This window comes from Balaenoptera acutorostrata, chromosome 15 (assembly GCF_949987535.1).
Source record: "Balaenoptera acutorostrata chromosome 15, mBalAcu1.1, whole genome shotgun sequence".
In the NCBI taxonomy this organism is placed as follows: domain Eukaryota; kingdom Metazoa; phylum Chordata; class Mammalia; order Artiodactyla; family Balaenopteridae; genus Balaenoptera; species Balaenoptera acutorostrata.
Genome location: NC_080078.1, coordinates 10,620,323 through 10,638,477, shown reverse-complemented (window position 1 = coordinate 10,638,477; position 18,155 = coordinate 10,620,323). Strand labels below are relative to the sequence as shown.

Genomic DNA, 18,155 nt, shown 5'->3' with positions numbered 1-18,155 from the left:
TTTTCGAAGCATTGTTGGTGCCCAACCTGGGACAGCCCAGGCAAACCAATAGGTCGTTCCCGTCCATCACCTCCCTGCTGGCATTGTGGTGAACGGGTATTATTGGAACCAGCTTAAACCCACGGCCCTGGGTCCTGACATTCGGAGAGCAGTGGCGCTTCTGATTTAGGAAGCAGTGTGCTCCACGGGGTGTAACAGGTGTTCTCAGTCTTGTCTCGGAGGGTCCAGAAGTGCCATCCCCACAGCGGCCTGGGGGAGTCTGCAGGCGTAAAGATAGCAGAGCCGCGTGTGAGGCAACCCCAGGAGCAGCAAGCAGGGGCTGCGTAAATGGACACTGCCTTGCAGCTAGGCCCCCGCCCAGGGTGGTCCCCCCAGAACTTGGTGGCGGATGTACCATGCTCAAGCCCCTGCTTAGGCAGCTTGCCAGCGACCTCTCCCGGCCAGGAAGGCCCACGCATCCGGCAAGGGAGGCTGGCCCCCTGCCACTCGGGTTTTCCAACTTCGGCTGTCCACCCACCCTCAGCAGGCCCCCGGGTACTTTTCAGGGTTCACCAGGTGAGTGCAATGTGTAGCCAAGGTTGAGAACCAGTGCTTTAAGCAAACAGCTGAGGTTTATGTAGCGTTTTAGCCCGTAAGCCCTGTTCCCGCTGTGCAAAGACGTGATGGTCCTACTGGGCTCCTTTCCTGCCACTTTCCCAGCTGGAGCAAATATCCCTGCGTCTCTGAAGGGCAGAATTAAGACTAGCTGGGTATCGGTTATTAAAGAGGCCACATTGATAGAGCTTTCTAGAAATAAGCTACCCCAGGATGGAACGAATTGCCGCGCAAAATAGTGAGCTCCCCCTCCCCAGGGGTATGCAAATAGAGGCTCGGTCTCCGGGATTCCCTTACCAAAGGAGGCAGCACACAGTGGCCTTCCCAGCCTGATTCTGTACCTCCCTGAGCTCCACCTTCCTGTCTGGGTGATTCCAGGAAGATCCGCACCCCCCGCCCTCCCCCCTCCCCCCCCCCCCCCCCCCCGCCGCCCCAGCCCATTGCAGTTTTCATGGGAAACTTGTGGTAAATGATTCCACCAATTAAACCAACCCTCGCAAATCTTTTCCCTCTGCTAATTTATCAGGTTCGTAAGTCTGAAATCTCAGCGTGCATCTGCTGGACGAGTTTACCTGGAAATGGCCCTCCTCCTCTCCCCCCTCTGTCTCCCCCTCCGTCCCCCGGTTTAAGGTCCGCAGGGCTCTGAGCGGCCCGGGCTCCTTGCCCAGGATGCCCAGGAGAGGCCCCGGTGAGGGCCTCGCTCTGCTGGGTTCGGAATCCGAGAGTAAACAGATCGAGTGTCAGCCAGGCTGCCCGTAACCGGCAGCCGCAGCCACTGAAAATGAGAACGTTCTCTGAGATGACTCAGCCTGCGGCCCCAGGGTCAGGGCAGCCCCAGGCCTTGGCTCTGCCCTGGTGGTCGGCTGTCAGCCACGCCCAAGGGGAACAGCAGTGGGTTTTTTTTTTTTTTTTTTTTTTTTTTTTTGCTCTGTTGGGTCTTCGTTGCTGCACACGGGCTTTCTCTCGTTGCGGCGAGCGGGGGCCACTCTTCATTGTGGTGCGCGGGCTTCTCATTGGGGTGGCCTCTCGTTGTGGAGCACGGGCTCTAGGCCCGTGGGCTCTAGAGCACAGGCTCAGTAGTTGTGGCACATGGGTTTAGTTGCTCCGTGGCATGTGGTATCTTCCCAGCCCAGGGCTCGAACCCGTGTCCCCTGCACTGGCAGGCAGATTCTCAACCACTGCGCCACCAGGGAAGTCCCAGCAGTGGGTTTTTAGAGTCGACTGGTGTGTGATTCCGTTTTGTCCCATCAGGATGAGGGCACGCGCAGCAGCCTCGGTTGTCTGCCGGGTCACTGTCTTCAGTTTCCTTATCTGTGAAATGGGCATCAACACTTCCTGTCTTAGCGGGTGGATGTGAGAAATGAGTCTGAGACCAGTCCAGCCGGCATAGGCAGAGAAGTGTGAGTCTGAGGCTTGGGGAGAAAGCCTGGGCCACAGTGGCTGGGACCCTGGGAGGGAGAGAATTGGCAGGGAGGGTGTAATGTGAGAAGAGCATTGGGGAGGCTTGGAAGAGAAGACACTGCAGGAAGCAAAAGGAGAGTGTCGATATTGGAAGACCCTGTTGTGGTCAGTATGAGTGTCCAGGCTGAGGCCTTGGCCCACCATGTAAGGTCCAGCCAAAAGGTCCAAGGACAGGAGGGCATGAGGGAAGAGGCTATCAGCTTTGGCTGGTGGAGGTCACTGTGAGCTGAGGGTTGAGGCAGGCCAACGGCAGTGGCTGGAGGGCTGGTGGTGGTGGTGGAGGGAAGAAGGTGATGGGTACGAGGGAGCCTTTTTTTAGGATGGGGGAAACTTGAGCCTGTTTGTCACCAAGACAAGGAAGCCAAGTATGAGATTCCTGAGGGAGAGGCGCCAGTGGGAACAGAGGCTTAAAGATAGGTTGCCACAGTGGTACTGTTTTTCTGAGGCCAGAGAAAGGGGATGAGATGGATGGAAAGGCAGAGATGTTTTGAGAGGGCAGCCTAAGTCTTAGGAACTTGGAAGTGGAGGTTGGAGTGCAGAGCGTGGGCACGGGGAGACGAGGGAGAGAGAGGGTTGAGCTGCTCCCAAGAGGGGTGGAGGGACAAGATCCAGGCCCTGGGGGATTTCCAAGCTGGAGGTCGGTGCTGATGGGGGGCCATCTAAGGATGGAGTCAGCCAAGGGGGCCACCCAGGACACCCTGCCCCCGAGCCAGCAGCAGACGGTACAGAATTGGAGGGGCCACAGGAGATGAGAGAGGCGCAGAGTGACCTGGGAGCTAGGCATCTCAGAGTTGCCAGGCAACAGGATGGCAACTCCATCCAGGCAGTACCTCAGCGTGGTTCCAAAGTCTTATAATGGTGAATCTTCTAGGGACCGTTGGTTCCCAATTAATAGTGTCAGGGGCTTGGTGGGGCGGGGCTGGGGGGACGAGGACCACAGATTGCTTTAGGGTCAGGTCTTTTGATTATTGTTTTCAGCCTGCTGACCGAAACCTGTTTGCATCCTTGGAGGTGTGTGTGTGTGTGTGTGTGTGTGTGTGTGTGTGTGTGTGTGTGTGTGTGTGTGTGTGTGTGTGTGTGTGTGTGTGTGTGTGTGTGTGTGTGTGTGTGTGTGTGTGTGTGTGTGTGTGTGTGTGTGTGTGTGTGTGTGTGTGTGTGTGTGTGTGTGTGTGTGTGTGTGTGTGTCCTCAGCTGCAGGAACAGGGGAGGTTGAATAAGCTTCCAGTTCCAGAGAAAACCAGGGGAACATCAGGGCCATTATCCGAACTGAAAGGAAAGAAGGAAACCAGTGCTGTTGGATCAGCCGTTGGTGCCTGGTGCTTTTATCTACAGAGGGCTGTCGACCTCGAACCCTGGCCCCGTGATCGGTGGGGTTATCCCCCTCTTTATGAGAGAGGACACAGGCTCAGGGGCTGCGTAAATGTCTAAGGCCACCAGGGCTTACCAAAGGGGAAAGGTGAGGGGGAGGGATAAATTAGGAGTGTGCGATTTACATATACACACTTATATATATAAAACCAACAAGGACCTGCTGTGTAGCACAGAGGACTATACTTAATATCTTGTAATAACCTATAATGGAAGAGAATGTAAAAAAAAAAAGTATATACATATATAGATGTATAATTGAATCACTTTGTTGTACACCTGAAACTAACACAACGTTGTAAATCAACTATACTCCAATATAAAATCTAAATTTTTTTAAAGTTTTTAAATGAAAAAATAAAAAATAAGACCATCGGGGCTGGTGCTGTAACTGAGACCCAGAGCATTAGCCCTTTACACACAGCACCATCAGACTATTAAATAGAGACTGGACTGTGGGGACCAAGTTGGGGATCGAATATACATCTCTTGAGCCCAAGTGAGCCCCCAAATCACTGACCAGCCAAGACCACATAGAATGACCCAAACGTGAGTGAGTTGTAGCCCTGGGACCAGTCCTGCCCGTTCACCCTAGGACTCTTGCCTGATTCTGGCTCCTGGACCCTTCTCAGGCCACCTCCTCTGGATAGCTCTTTGGCTGCAGCATTTCCTGCACCTTTTTACAGCCTAGCAGCCTACCCTGGCTCCTGTTCTGTGGCTGGGTCCCTTCTGCCAGACCCCAGTCCCAATCACCTGCAGCCCCTCACCCTTGCACCAGTGACCTCAGCTCAGGTCCATAACCCTCACCCATCGTGTGTCTTTGCACGGCTCACCTTTACTCATTTAACTAACTAGCTAATGTTTATAGTGTAATCAGGACATGCAAAGCCAGAGCAAAAGTAGGATGGAGACAATACCCTCCATGTAACCAGAGGTCTCCCCCGCGCATCCCCAAACCCCGGGTAACGTGTTCTTTATTCTCTGGCTTCCTTTATATGTAGTAAGATTGCAACTCCGTGGAGTCTTAAAGGTGTTGGGTTTTGTTGTTGTTTTTTCATTATAGCTGCTTTTAACTATAAAAAGAATACCATGCTGGACATAACAGTTGGGGACTTATTTTTCCATCTACTATTACATTGCTGAGACTCATTCGGAGTTTTGCAAGTCCCTGCAGAGTGTTCATTTTGACTGTTGGGTAATATTCTTCTGTCATCATTTTCCTCCTCATCCAGTGATGGGAATCTGGGTTGCAGCCAGGTGTTTGTTACCAAGGACGGGCTGTTATCAATTTTCTCGTTCGTGTCTCCGGTTACCCAGGTTTAAGACAGTGGATAGCTTCCAGGAGAAGAGCTGAGTCATAGGGAATATGCCACAGGCCACACGTGCGCCCGGGCTGCCCCCCACCTTAGAGACCACACAGCACAGTGGTTCCAAGGTCATAGCTGCCTTAACCTAACTGAGCATCCGTTTTCCTGTCTATGAAATGGCAGTCATTAATTACACTCCATGTTCATTCAGTTAACACAGATGATGCACAGACCCTCTGTCCCATTCAAGGCATGGGGCATCTGGATGAGATAGACTCAGCTGTCTCCCAGGAGCAGGTATCTCACCAGCAGAGATAGACCAGGAAGCGAATCATCTCAGCACCTCAGTGGATGTGATCATTCGCTGGGGAGGGGATGGGCAGGTGAGGGTGAGCGTGCACTGGGACAGGGGGCTTTGGCCTGCCTGGGGGACCTGGGCTGGGTTCGTCGGCCGCTGCGTGAGACTTGACTGTCCTGCTGGTAAGGGTTGGGGTGGAGGCCGTGAGGAATGGGGAGATCCGAAGTCAGGCAGAGACCCAGAGCCCACTGCAAGACCAAGCACTGCCTGGAAAGGAATGCTGCCTCGGACATCCACTCGGTCCCCGGGCCAGCGCACTTCATCAAGTGGCCACACGTGCTTAGGCGGGGTCTTGAGCACGTCCACGTCTGTTCCACACCTCCTTAAATCCTAAATGACCCTGCAGGAGAGGTATCTTCAAACCTCCCTCACAGATAAGGAACCTGGCGTGATTTGAGGACCAGTAAGTTGTTCCAGCCTCATCTTGGATAGGTGGCAAAAACCAGGACGCCCACTTGGGCCTTTTTCCATCTCAGTCCCTCCCAAGGAAGAAAGGGAACCACCAGCCAGCGCCTCGTATATGCCCTACACTTGGGAATGTGTTCACGCAGCAAGAGGCGGACCTTCCACAGACGGTGTTCCTACCCTGGCATGACCCTTTTGATGCCGCCCGTCTGCCTTCAGGATGACCATCCTGAAGGAAGAGCCATCCTGAAGTTCTCTGTGGCTTGTGCTTGGGCCTTCGGAGCAGGGCCAGGGAGCGCCACAGTCCCTCACCAACACAGGTCTCCATGGAGGAAAGGACCAAAGCAGTGGGTCCGGGCCAGATTCAGAGGCGAGTACATTGTGCCAGTTCAAGGCACCCCTTCTGCCCACTGACCTCTCTCCTGGTGCCGCTGATGAGAACGTGCCACAGAAGGCAATGGTTCCCTGCCTTGGCCTTGTGTTTCTCAGTGACCTCACCAGCCCCAATTTGTTGACTGTTATTTCCTGGCCATAAATGGAGGCATGCCCACCACCACCGGCCTGGTCCAAGTCACCATCAGCTCTCACCAGCCTCCTTGAAGACGACGACTAGCCTCCTCACTGGTCTCTCGGCCCCGCCCGGTCCTTACAGTGGCCACAGGCATCATCCCTCCCCCATGACGTCTGACGTCACCACCTGTCATTCCCCTCCCCCACCACGTGGCCACTCTGGCCTCGGTCACTCCCAGCATGTACCCACCGCAGGGCTTTGGGACAGCAACACGCCCGCTCTTCCAGCTTCTACAGGTCTCATAGGGACCTCCCCTGCTCTTTTTTTTTTTTATTGTGGACAAATGTACATAACACAAAATATACCATTTAACCATTTTTAAGTGTATATCTCAGTGGTATTAAATGCTCACATTCACATTGTTCTGCAGCCTTCACCACCATCACCATCCACTTCCAGAACTTTTCATCATCGCAAACTGAAATTCTGTGCCCATTTAACAGTTGCTCCCCATTCCCCTACCCCCCAACCCCTGGCAACCACTCCCTGCTCTGCTTTAAATTGCAAATCCACTTTTTTTTTTTTTTATTTTTTTATTTTTGGCTGTGTTGGGTCTTCATTGCTGTGCGCGGGCTTTCTCTAGTTGCGGTGAGCGGGGGCTACTCTTTGTTGCGGTGCGCGGGCTTCTTATTGGAGTGGCTTCTCTTGTTGCGGAGCACGGGCTCTAGGCGCGCGGGCTTCAGTAGTTGTGGCTCACGGGCTCTAGAGCGCAGGATCAGTAATTGTGGCGCACGGGCTTAGTTGCTCCGCGGCCTGTGGGATCTTCCCGGACCAGGGCTCGAACCCTTGTCCCCTGCATTGGCAGGCGGATTCTTAACCACTGCGCCACCGGGGAAACCCAAATCCACTTTTTTTATTGGCTGTGCAGTCACACCATCGTCTGACTCACTATTTTATTTATCCAGCCCCCGTGGAAATTCTAACTGTCCAATTATTTAAGGTGTGTCTCCAGCACCTGAAGCAGTGCCTTTATACATTAAAGGCACTTAACAATTTGTGATGACTGAGTGATCTGGCCACTTTTGCCTGGGTCTCAGGGGCTTTATCCAGACCTTACCGATTCCTTTTGCCCTTCCCAGCCCCTTTTTACAGTCCTGTCTGTGCGTGCCACCCTAGAATTTGCAAACACTGTTGCCCACGCTGTCCGATTCTCCTGGCCACCCAAGACATAAGCAGATTTTTTTCCATCTTAACAGAAAAAGACATTCTTCAGGATTGCCCTTCAAATCACAGAACGTGACGCAGGTTTTTTTTTTTCTAACTAAAACTTGAAATGGCAGCTTCCACTTGTTAAAAGACAATAGAAATGAAATGTAAGTAATACGAAAGACCTATTGAAGACCCAGGAGAAGACCCAGATGAAAAAGCTACGGCTGGTTAAGAGAAGAAAGCCCGACAACACACCCTCCGCCTGGTTGTCGTTGGGGAAGAAGAGCCCAGGAAGGCGGGAGGCCACCATGCCCGCCCCAAAGCGCGTCTGTCACTCGCTGTATATTGTTCAAGGCTCCTGTGCGCTGCTGCAGGAACGCATCGGCGGGGCGGGTGGTCCCCAAAAGTGGGTCAGACCCTGGCCCCTCCATCTCCTCACTGTGACACGCTGCAGAGGAAGATGTGGCTGAACCTCCCTCGTTGTAGACTGAGCAGGCTGCACTCGGTGAGAAACACGCGTGGGTTTCCAGGTGCTGAAATTCAAAATGGGCATTCAGAGGCCCTGCTGGAACAAAGGAATAACGGGTTGCAAATAGGTACCTGGAATATGCTGGAAGCCTGTTCTCAGTCCTGTTTGCAAGGCCTGTCAGGTGTGTGTGAAGGCTCTGCGCTCATTTCATAGCCCAGCTGACCAGGCTCTAATTGCAAAGGGCTGGACTTGTTCTTTGGCCAGGCAACAGGGGACCTCAGCAGGGTCTGGCTGACACAGGGCACATTGTGACCCCACAGAAAACAGGCCCAGTCCCAGATGGGGTCCGGCCCACAAAGCTAGCTCCCACCTCCCAAAGACCCCGGCCTTCTGCACAAAGAGACTCCACATAAAGCCAACTAATGCTGAGCCCTGACTATGTAAAGGGGTCTTTGTGGTGTCTGGGAAACAAGGAAGGGAGCACAGGACAGCCTTGCAGGACCATCACCCAGCCAGCGGGTGAGTGGAGAAGGCGAGACGGATGCAGATAGGAGCTCCCTCCCGATGGTGATGAGTCAGGCCACCTCCCTGGCCCCCCCGATCTGGACAGTCCCCATGCTCAGACGTGTCGAATGTCTGTGAAGATTCCTGAGGTCCCAGCGTGGCATGTCAGGGAGCTGAGACCAGGGAACAGGTTTGGTGCTCCCAGATGCACTGGGAGTTTCAGGCTGAGTCAGTGTCTTCCATCATAAACCATCATCTCTTCACTGGCTACCTGGTGGGAGCTGGGCTCCTGGGAAGATGAATGGAGACTCTTCAGCCAAAGCTTGTTGCTTGGCGTCAATGTGTAAGAACCAGCGTTTCAAGGAATCAGAGACTCCGCGCTCCACAGAACCTTGGAGGTGGCTTAATCCATCCTCTCCTTTGAGGCAGTATCACCGCTACAGCCCACCTGCCTGGGGCTCAGCCCCTCAGACAACTGACATCTCACCACCTCCCAAGCCAGCCTGTGGGTCTCTGTAGCCCATTTGGCTTTAGAGCTTTTCTTACTGGGAATGCAAGCCGGCCTCCTCATGGTCCCCCACTTCAGCTGCCTCTGTCCTCCAAGAAGGAAAAATAGCCAACATATTGAGTGCTTACCATAGTCATGCTGGGCATTTATTCTTCAACAACAACCCTATGAAGGAGATATTAAATATTATCATCCTCATTGTACACATGAGAAAACCGAGGCACAGAGAGGTTAAGTAACTTGCCTAAGGTCACACAGCCATAAGCAGCAGCATCGCTTCCATCCCATGGTCCACAACAGCCACAGAGATTTAAAGATGGTGGCTGGAATCTTCCCCCAGGCTGAAGGGGGTTCAGTGTAAAGTCCCCTCGCTTCCTCTGGGCATGCTCCGTGTGGGCCGTGAGGATCTGAACAGACACAGACTTCCTGGTATGGCCTCCAGTACTATCCAGCACCCGTACTTTGTGCATAGAGCCCAAGTATGCATTGGCGCCCCCTGGACAGGGGACTTGGATGATTTTTTTTTTAAATTTATTTATTTATTTAGGCTGAGACTGCAGAGCACAGGCTCAGTAGTTGTGGCTCACAGGCTCTAGAGCACAGGCTCAGTAGTTGTGGTGCACAGGCTTAGTTGCTCCGCGGCATGTGGGATCCTTCCGGACCAGGGATCGAACCCATGTCGCCTGCATTGGCAGGCAGACTCTCAACCACTGCGCCACCAGGGAAGTCGGACTTGCATGACTCTTGGGGTATGTCCTGAGCCACAGTGAACCGGGGCTCTCCCCAGAGCTGCTGTTCCCCAGTCTCCCTACTTCATTGCCCAGGACTCTAGAGTTTTGTATCCTATCTATCTGATTGCTCCAGCAGGACCTGCTGATCAGCCATCACACACAGTTGCACACGTTGTGCACTGCCCAACTCTAAGGGCACTCTTTACACAGACTGTGCAATGAATGAGCCCTCCCCACCAGAGTTGTGATGTACCACCTGCCCCGCTGCCTGGGCAGCAGATCTGTCTTGGGTTCTGATCAGAGCTAGTTGGGATTTTTGCCTGCCCTTGAAAAGCATTTTCCAAACAGACTCAATGGTTCTGGGATCGTCTCTCCGTGCCTTGTCAACCAGGCCCCTTGAGGTCCACCTTGCCATGGAGCTGACAGGGTTCCATGTGGCCTGTGCCCTCCCTGCCCGAGCCGGAGCTGGATGGAAACTAGTCCACCTTGAACCTGTCCCTCATGGCACGGAGGAATGAAGCAGCCCAGGGTTCACCACCCCCAGGTGCCAGATTGGGACTGGAACCCAGGTCTCTTGACCCCAGGATCTTGGTCCTCTTCCCGCTCTCCCAGGCTGCTTTCTCTACCCCTGTTGTTTCATCCTGTTCCTAAGCACCATGCGGGCGTCTAGAGGGCAAACACTTCTCCTCCTCCCCGGTTTTCCTAACAGCACTCAGCAGCAGGCTGGGTGATTGCTGGGTTTTGGTCCTCTCTCCAGCTCCTTGTAGACAAAGTACAGAGAGGCCACAAACGCTGGGGCCCGGCATCTGGGGTGTGGATCTAGCCAGGGCTCGTTAGAGAGCGTGGAGTTGGGACTGGAGCCTTGAGCGCCTCCCAGAGAGGGGGCAAGTCAAGGCAGTGCCACACAAGGGCAAGCAGTGTTTGCTCTGACTGGGGCGTCTCTGGCTTTGGGGGTAGGTGTGCGGCCACAGTTCATTCTTCTGCTCATCAGACTTTGAGTGTTGATTCTCTGTCCAGCCAGTGTCAGGTGCAAGGTGTGTGTACAGAGAACCCACCGTCCCTGCCTGTGAGAGTTTATGGTCCACTGGGGGAAACAAGTAGGACTTGTAATAGAGTGTGGAAAGCACTCAGGACCATCATGTGCAGTTGTACAGGTTGTACACAGCCCAACTCTAAGGGCATCTTTCACAGACACTGTGAGATAAATGAACTGTCCCTTCGAGGTGTGATGCACCACCAAGCCCAGCTGTCCACAGTGGCTTTAAGATCCAGACAGGACCACCCCTGTGGTAGGAAGTGAGAGCGAGGAGGTGGTGGGGCCAATCAGAAAAGGTTTCACCCCAAAGAAGACGCTTAAACTGGGTCTTGAAGGATGAGCAGCACGTCTCCAGCCAAAGAAGAGGGAAGGGGGTGCCGGGAAGTGGAAAGAGTATTTGTCCACCTTTGGGGGCGTGAGTCAAGGAGGCAGGCAAGAGTGGGGGGGTGAGGCAAGGGGAGGCTTCTAGGCAAGTGCTCACGTGGAGGGGGTGATGGAGAGAGGGGAAAACAGATCTCAGAGCGACTTGGGAGGTAAGATGGGGTGAGCTCAGAGATGTGTAGGACTTGAGTGGGTAATATTAGGAGAGCAGGAGGCCTGCTTCCGAGTGTGGGGACCAGAGCAGTAGCTGCAGGTCCCTCCGACTGACTCGCCCTCCTGGAGGCCTGCCCACGCCAAGGTGCACATTCCGAGATGACAGCTGGCACTCGGCCCCTGGAGACGGGTCACATCAACAGCATAGTCATACCCCATCGGCAGCAGAGGCCGATGTTGCCTTCTGCCGGTGTTTATGCCCTCCAGGATCATTTATATGGTCTATTTCTGGAGCATCCCTCGCCACCGAGAGGGCACCAGGAGCAAGTACCACATCTGTTGGACTTCTCAGGGCTCTCCGATGACTGGGTGGCCACTCCCCCCACCCAGGGAGTCCTTGCTTGTGGCAATCTGGTGATTGGCGGGGAGGTGGGGGGGGGCTTCTGAGGCTCTTTCTTAGCACACAGGGGTCCCCAAGGAGGAGCTAGGCCAGACCAGTGGTTGCCATTCACTAAGTGATAATTTGCCATTGTCCCCCAGCAGTTATAGATTTCACTTGTCCGGGCAGTAGTTGCAAATTGGATATGGGACAGGCAGGGACAGAGATGTAATTTGAAAACCAAAGAGCTGGAGGGAAATTGAAGAGTGTGGTACTGCTGGTTGAACAGAGTGTCGCGGGGGGCGGGGGTGGGGGGGTGCGGGACGCCACCTCGTTTACAACTCTGGCGAAGCGTTTTCCTTGAAGTCGGGTTCACTGAGGTATAAGTCACATATACAGCAGAAGCCGCCCCTTTTAGGGTACAGTTCTTCGGGTTTTGACAAGTGTATATCATCTTGTCACCACCACCATCAAGAACCAAACACCTCCTTTACCCCAAAAGTTCCCCGGTGGCCGTCAAATGTCAGCCCCAACCCAGCCCCTGGGAATCTGTTCTCCATCCTTACAGCGTAGCCTCTTCCGGAATGTCATATAAATGGCATCACGTAGCACGTCTCCTGTTGAGTCTGGCTTTAACTTAGCAGAATGCTCGTGAGATTCGTCCACACTGTTGCAAGAATCAGTAATTCAGTCCTTTTCACTGCTGACGAGTATTCCCTGGTGTGGATGTGCGACAGTTTACCCAGTTCTTTGGGTTGTTTCCAGTTCGGGGTGATTACAGATAAAGGCTGTAAACATCTGCGTACCGGCCTTTGTGGGGCCGTATGTTTTCATTTCCTTTGACTAAATACCCAGGAGCAGGGTTGCCAGTGGTCGTGTATGTTTCACCCTATAGGAACCTGACAGACCGTCTTCCAAACGGCTGGACCCTTTTGCAGTCCTACCAGTTCCAGCTGACCTCATTACTTGTGAAAATTTAAAGAATAAAGTGAAAAGGGTGCTGTGGGGCTTCTGTTGATAAGGCTTCAGCGTGGCAGGATGGCTGCCAGGAGAGGGGAACCAGGGGGAGAGAGATCCGCGGACCTTCCGGCCACCCCCATCCCCGGCGCCGCTGCATCCACTTCAGGATTCCTTTCCCATTTTAATCCTCGTCGAAGTGCTGTTCGGGCCCTCGCCAGGCTTGCTCGTTGGGCCTCCTTCTGTCACGGCTTCCTGTGATGGATGGGTTTTACACATCGGGCATGGAGCCCGAGCTGAGCCCCATGCTTGAGATCAGCGACACCAGATAAATCAATGACCGTGGGCAGTTTCCTGCACACCGCTGCCTGTGCATGCCGTCTCTCCCTACAGCTGCGCCTGGGGTGTTCTGGGGGCCAGTCTAACTGGATGGGGGACAGGGAGACGGGCGTTGAGGGGGTGGTAAGCCCCTCAGCTGGAGACAGCCTCAAAGCCCAGCCCAAGGGCTGTCTGGACACGGAGCCCAGCGTGTCTGCCAGGTGCCAAGAGCGTGCTCAGGGCTGAGACCAGCAGGGATGAGATACAGACGGACAGAGTGATCGCCAGACCCTCCCTGGCCTTGGGAAATTGATGGTCCCATTTGTGGGAGGAAATGAGCAACTTACACCCCAGGCCAAGCAGTATTACCAAAGGCAGCATGTGGCAGTTCAGGGATCCGTGCCGCACAGTGGCACAGACAGCCACGCCCCTCTCTCCTGCAAGGGAGAAAAGTACCCTGAAGGCTGGGCTGTCGGTTGGGTGATGCGAATTAGGCCGTAAATGACAGTGGGAGCTCTCAGAGTTGGTGAGGAGAGGGGCCAGGACCATGGGCGGGGGGCACGACACAGCGACAGAGGCCTCAAGGTCACAATGTGTGTGGGGAGCGGGGGGCACGGAAAACACGGTTCATCTGCATGAGCCCTGCCAGAGCTGCCCTTGGGCCTGTAGGGGACCCTGGAGGCTGGCCGGCTCAGGGGTCCTCAAAGATCGGGGGGTGCAGAGGAAACGATCAGCGTCCCTAGGCCTCTCTGAGTCCTCCTGAGTCAAAACTGAGGCAGTGGAGGGAGAAATAAGTAGCCCCCCACCAGCCTGGGGCAGAACTCTGGGTAAACCGGGTCACAGCGATGGGAGAGGGGCCAGGGGAGTGGGGCGGGCGGCTGCCACAGGGTCTGCTGGGACTTACAATACCCTGTGTCTGTCTGTCCGTCCACCCAGGTGCAAGTTCTTCAGTCTGACCGAGACCCCGGAGGATTACACCATCATTGTCGATGAGGAGGGCTTCCTGGGTAAGTGCTTCTCTCCCCAGGGGCTTGGCTGGACTGGGGCCGGCAGTCAGTGCCGGCTGCCCGCCCCCCACCCCTTATTTCTGTCCCCACCTGCTGGTGGCAGAGCTCCCTCCTCTCCTGTGTTCTGGCTGATCCCCTCCCTTTCTGCTCACGAGACTTTTTCCCAGGAAAGGCCCCAGAGCTGAAAGGGGGCGGGGCTTCCCCAGCCAGGAGCTAAAGCAACCAGGAAGGCAGGTTGCATGCTCCCTGGGACTCCTGCCGCGAGGGAGGTGCTTTCAAAACATCTTCAGTCCTTGTTCGAACAGGAACGTGCCCCAGTCACCATCCTTTTATGATTTCCCTTTATCTTCCTTCCATCTTTAAATTGAGATAGAATTCACTTACCAGAGAGTGCATCATTTTAAAATGTACAGCAGTTCCGTGGTTTTTGATATTCCCAAGGTTGTGCAGCCGTCACCACTATCCGATTCCAGAACACTTCCGTCACCCCAGAAAGAAACTCTGTTCCCTCCTCCTCCACACCCTTTTAGTTTTATTATTGAAGTTCGTTATGTTTGTCCGGCTCTAAAGTAACAGTGAACGTTCATTGGTGGCGAGTGCTGACCGATACGTATTACTTGATGAGAAGGTGTCGTGCTTGTCCTGTGATTATCAATGAGGAACTGAGAGTGGAGGCGGGGAGTTGTGTGTCCAGACTCACCAGCAAAGGAGCTGGACCCCCCGAGAGCTGGTGGTAATTCGGAACTGCTAAGTTAGAGTCTTCCTAATATGTAGAGAGGGCAACAAATCCAACAGTTTTTGAAACCCTAGCCGTACCCACAAGACAACTACTGGTCACTTTTTCGTGGTTTTCTTTCCAACTTTTCTCAGGCGGTCTGTTTAATTCATAGAAATGTTTTCACTTAACATAACAACAAAGTATGCTGTGATATCACAGGCTTTCAACAGCAGCCCGGGTTCCTTGCCCAGGCCCCTACGGTTGGAGTCGAAGTTGTTTTCATTGTCCTCCAATGAGAAATTTATAAACTCTGTCGGTGCGTAACATGTATTCTTATGCAGGTTGATTCCCAAAACGGAGTCTGAGAAATGGCATTGTGGAGTCAGGAGTTGACTCTTTTGTGGTTCTCGATGCGTATTGACCCTCTTTACTGGTGAGAAAGTGAAGCCCCAGGAAGCAGCTTCCCAGCTACACCCTGTTGTCCTCACACGCACGTGGTCTAGGGCACCAAGTCAGTATGGGGGGCTGGGCTCGGCGCCCCACATCCCACGGGCCCCCCCATGTCTCCAAGGGGGCCGGCTGTGTGGCCAGAGCAGGAATAGGGCAGACCCCACTGGAGGCCCTGCCCCTTCGCCAAAGACACCTGTGTCGTCAGTCAGTCACTCATTCATTCATTCATTCATCAGACATTTTCTTTTCTTTTTTTTTTTAATATTGTTCAGTTGTGCCAGGTCTTAGTCGCAGCGGGGGGGCTCCTTAGTTGCAGCAGGGGGGCTCCTCAGTTGCAGCAGGTGGGCTCCTCAGTTGTGGCTTGAGGGCTCCTTAGTTGTGGCATGCCAACTGTTAGTTGCCGCATGCATGTGGGATCTAGTGCCCTGAACATTGGGAGCGTGGAGTCTTAGCCACTGCGCCACCAGGGAAGTCCCCCATCAGACATTTCCTGAGCACAGGAACCACAGACCGGAATTTTGCCTTAGCCACAACTCACGTGAAGAATGTCTGCTCAGGCAACCCAAGCACATGTTTATTTTCTCATGGGCATTCAGGCCTTTCCGCAGAACTGCTGAGAATCAGGGCACCTCAGATGTAGAAGGAACACCCTCAGAGTGTCTATTCTGTGGGAAGGGATATTCTATCTAATCCACCTCCCCAGACCAGTATCTCTGACTAACTCTCTACCTCTGAAGGCAGCAGGTAAGAAAACTCCTTGAGCAGGGAGAGCAAGAGGCTGCGGGACCTGGGGAGCCAGTTTTGCTGGTCCTGGAAGGCTGTGTTTGCAGGAATTGTCAGTAACCAGGGAGCCGTCCTTTGGCTGAGCTGAGTGTCGGGTTATTCTGAGCCAGCCCCGGGGTGGGGGGCGGGGGGCAGTATTTACTGAGCACCTGCTATGTGCCGGCATCTTGCTGAGCCCTGGAGATGTAGCCGGAATGAGAGACCCCACCTCTGACCCTATGAGCCTCAGGGCCTGCCAGCTAATTACACCATTAATAGTGGAGCTGCCATTGCGGTGGGTGCTGTGCAAGGAGGGTGTGGATGCTGCGAGAGCGAGTCACAGGGGACGCCCCGCCGAGCAGGAGACCCCACGAGAGAGGCCCTCGAAATAGGAAGCAAGACCAGAGCTGAGTCTTGGACCTCCACGCCCACCCCTCCGCCAGTCAACATAGATTAACACATTTTACCAGCCCTGCCGGTGCTTCTGTCTGCAGACACTGTGCTAAACACTGGAGACGACTCTTATGGTCCTCACTTTATAGATGAAGAAGCTAAAGCACAGACATGTGATGTGTAGCCTGCCCAAGGCCTCACCACTGGTGTCATTTATGCATGTTTCCATGGGCCAGACCCCAGACAGGGTAAGGCAGGGCAGACCAGGAGGTGTAAGGACCGAGCCTCAGCTCCTAAGGGACTTACAGACCCTGAGGTTCCCTGGAACCATAAACAATGGAGGCGAAGTCTCGCTCTGCCTCTCCCTGAACCTTTCTGAGTGGCTGGAATGGAGCCGGTGACAGAGGGGTCATCGGCTTACTCTTTAGTGCAGGGTAGGTAGGACGTGGGGAAGCAGGTTTAAATTATTAGCCCAGGAGGGGCCCAGCCGCTCTGTGACTTCTGAGTCAGGGTCTCGCTTCCAGGCCGTGACTCCTGGTCAGCACGTCAGGCTACTTGGATATCCATCGTTACCAGAGAAAAAACTGTGTACATATATTTAAGTAGTAAGTATCTCTCGCGCTTACACTGTGGAGCTACAGAGGAAAACCGTACAAAGTAAGACTCCCGTTCCCCCTCCGCCACTCTTACTGTTAACTGGAGCCCAGCAGAGACATATCACCTCCTGGGGTCATTCCAGTGGCCTGAAGGGTAAAGAGTGGAGACCCATTTTACAAGTGAGGAAACCGCCATTTACGTGCCCAGAGTCACTGTGAGTGACAGAGGGGGATTTGAAGCAGGACGTGCTTTCAGGGTGGTTCCAGCCGAAATAAGGAGAAAGTGCTGCTGAGAAGTGGTGGTTCCCAGCAGACCAAGGTCAGGAGCAGCTGAGAAAAAGGGGGCAGGCCCAGGGCAGTCTGCTCTCAGAGGGCAGGATTTGGGGTGGGGTGGAGGCTGCAGTGAGAGGTAGCGATGCTGAGTTCTACCCTCTCACCTCGCTTCTGGGGGGGTTCTCTCAGGAGACTCCTCTTCAGAAAGGGAGTCTGGTCTTGGGGCTGCCCCGGTGGGACCAGGGAGGGATGCTGGCTGTGTCACATGGTATGAAGGATGGTGCCCCGTCTCCCAGCTCTGCACATGTTGCTTCTCACCCAAGGGCTTCCCTTGGCCACTGTTAACATCAGCCAGGGTACATTGGTTATTGTTCGCCAACAGTTATCTCCAGTGTGAAGCTTTCATGGTTAGAAACCAGCAGCTGTCTGCAATTCACTTGTACGTAAGATGCTGGACCTTTCCTGGGAGGGAGGGGCGATTGTCAGTGACATTAACCAGACAGCTCCTTGTTCGTTGTGGAATTTTAGAGGTTCTTGGCTCAAATGGATGCCGTGTGTCCACATCTCCCGCCTAGCTCTGAGCTCCTAATTTACCAATTCAGTAATACCCCCAGCAGGGGTCCCCTCTGCACGAGGTCCAGGTCAGTGAAGGAGCTCGGATCCCAGTCGGGGCCAGTTCTTACTGCCCCCTGAAGCTGACCCGCCCTCCCGGTGAGCACTGATGGGGAATGATGCACACCTGCCTTTGGAGCGTCTCCCGCATTGTGTAAAATAACAGCCTGGCCCCTCAGCCTGGAGCTGAGATTACATCTCCCAGGATGGGAGGAGGGGTGGGCCTTGAGGATGGAGTGCCTGCTGCAGGGAGGGCCGCTTCCCTGGAGAGTCCCCCGCATCATTCCCATGACACCCCAGCTCCCGCCCGCCCACCCTGCTCCCTCGGCCTCTCCAGCGCTGCCTCATGGCAAAGTCCTTCCCACGAGGTCTCCGCATTCTGTACCCCCAGGTGTGGCTATTTCGCAGTGTTGACCTGTAGTGTATATGCTTCTTATCTTTTCATTCCACTCAGTATAATTTCCCAATATCAGATAGCCTTCAAAAGTGTGTTTTCCCAATACTCTTTATATTTTGACAGTTTTCAAACTTGCACAACCGTTGAGAGCCTACAGTTAACACCCCTGTTCCCTCCACCTGAAACTAGACTTGCCGGCTGGTCACCTTTGAGGACAACTGTTTTCACTTCTTGTCCATAAACGTTGCACACGTACATTTATTATTTAATGGACCACTTGAAACTAAGACCTCAGGAC

The 18,155-nt window shown here is 54.0% G+C and overlaps 1 protein-coding gene across 1 annotated transcript in view; it reads left to right on the top strand.

Annotated features, from left to right (window-relative positions):
- CASTOR2 (cytosolic arginine sensor for mTORC1 subunit 2) overlaps positions 1-18,155 on the top strand; it is a 59,032-nt gene that overhangs the window by 22,829 nt on the left and 18,048 nt on the right. Inside the window, exon 2 of the mRNA XM_057530198.1 lies at positions 13,586-13,656. Coding sequence (XP_057386181.1) covers positions 13,586-13,656 — 71 coding nt within the window. The remainder of the gene's footprint in view (positions 1-13,585; positions 13,657-18,155) is intronic.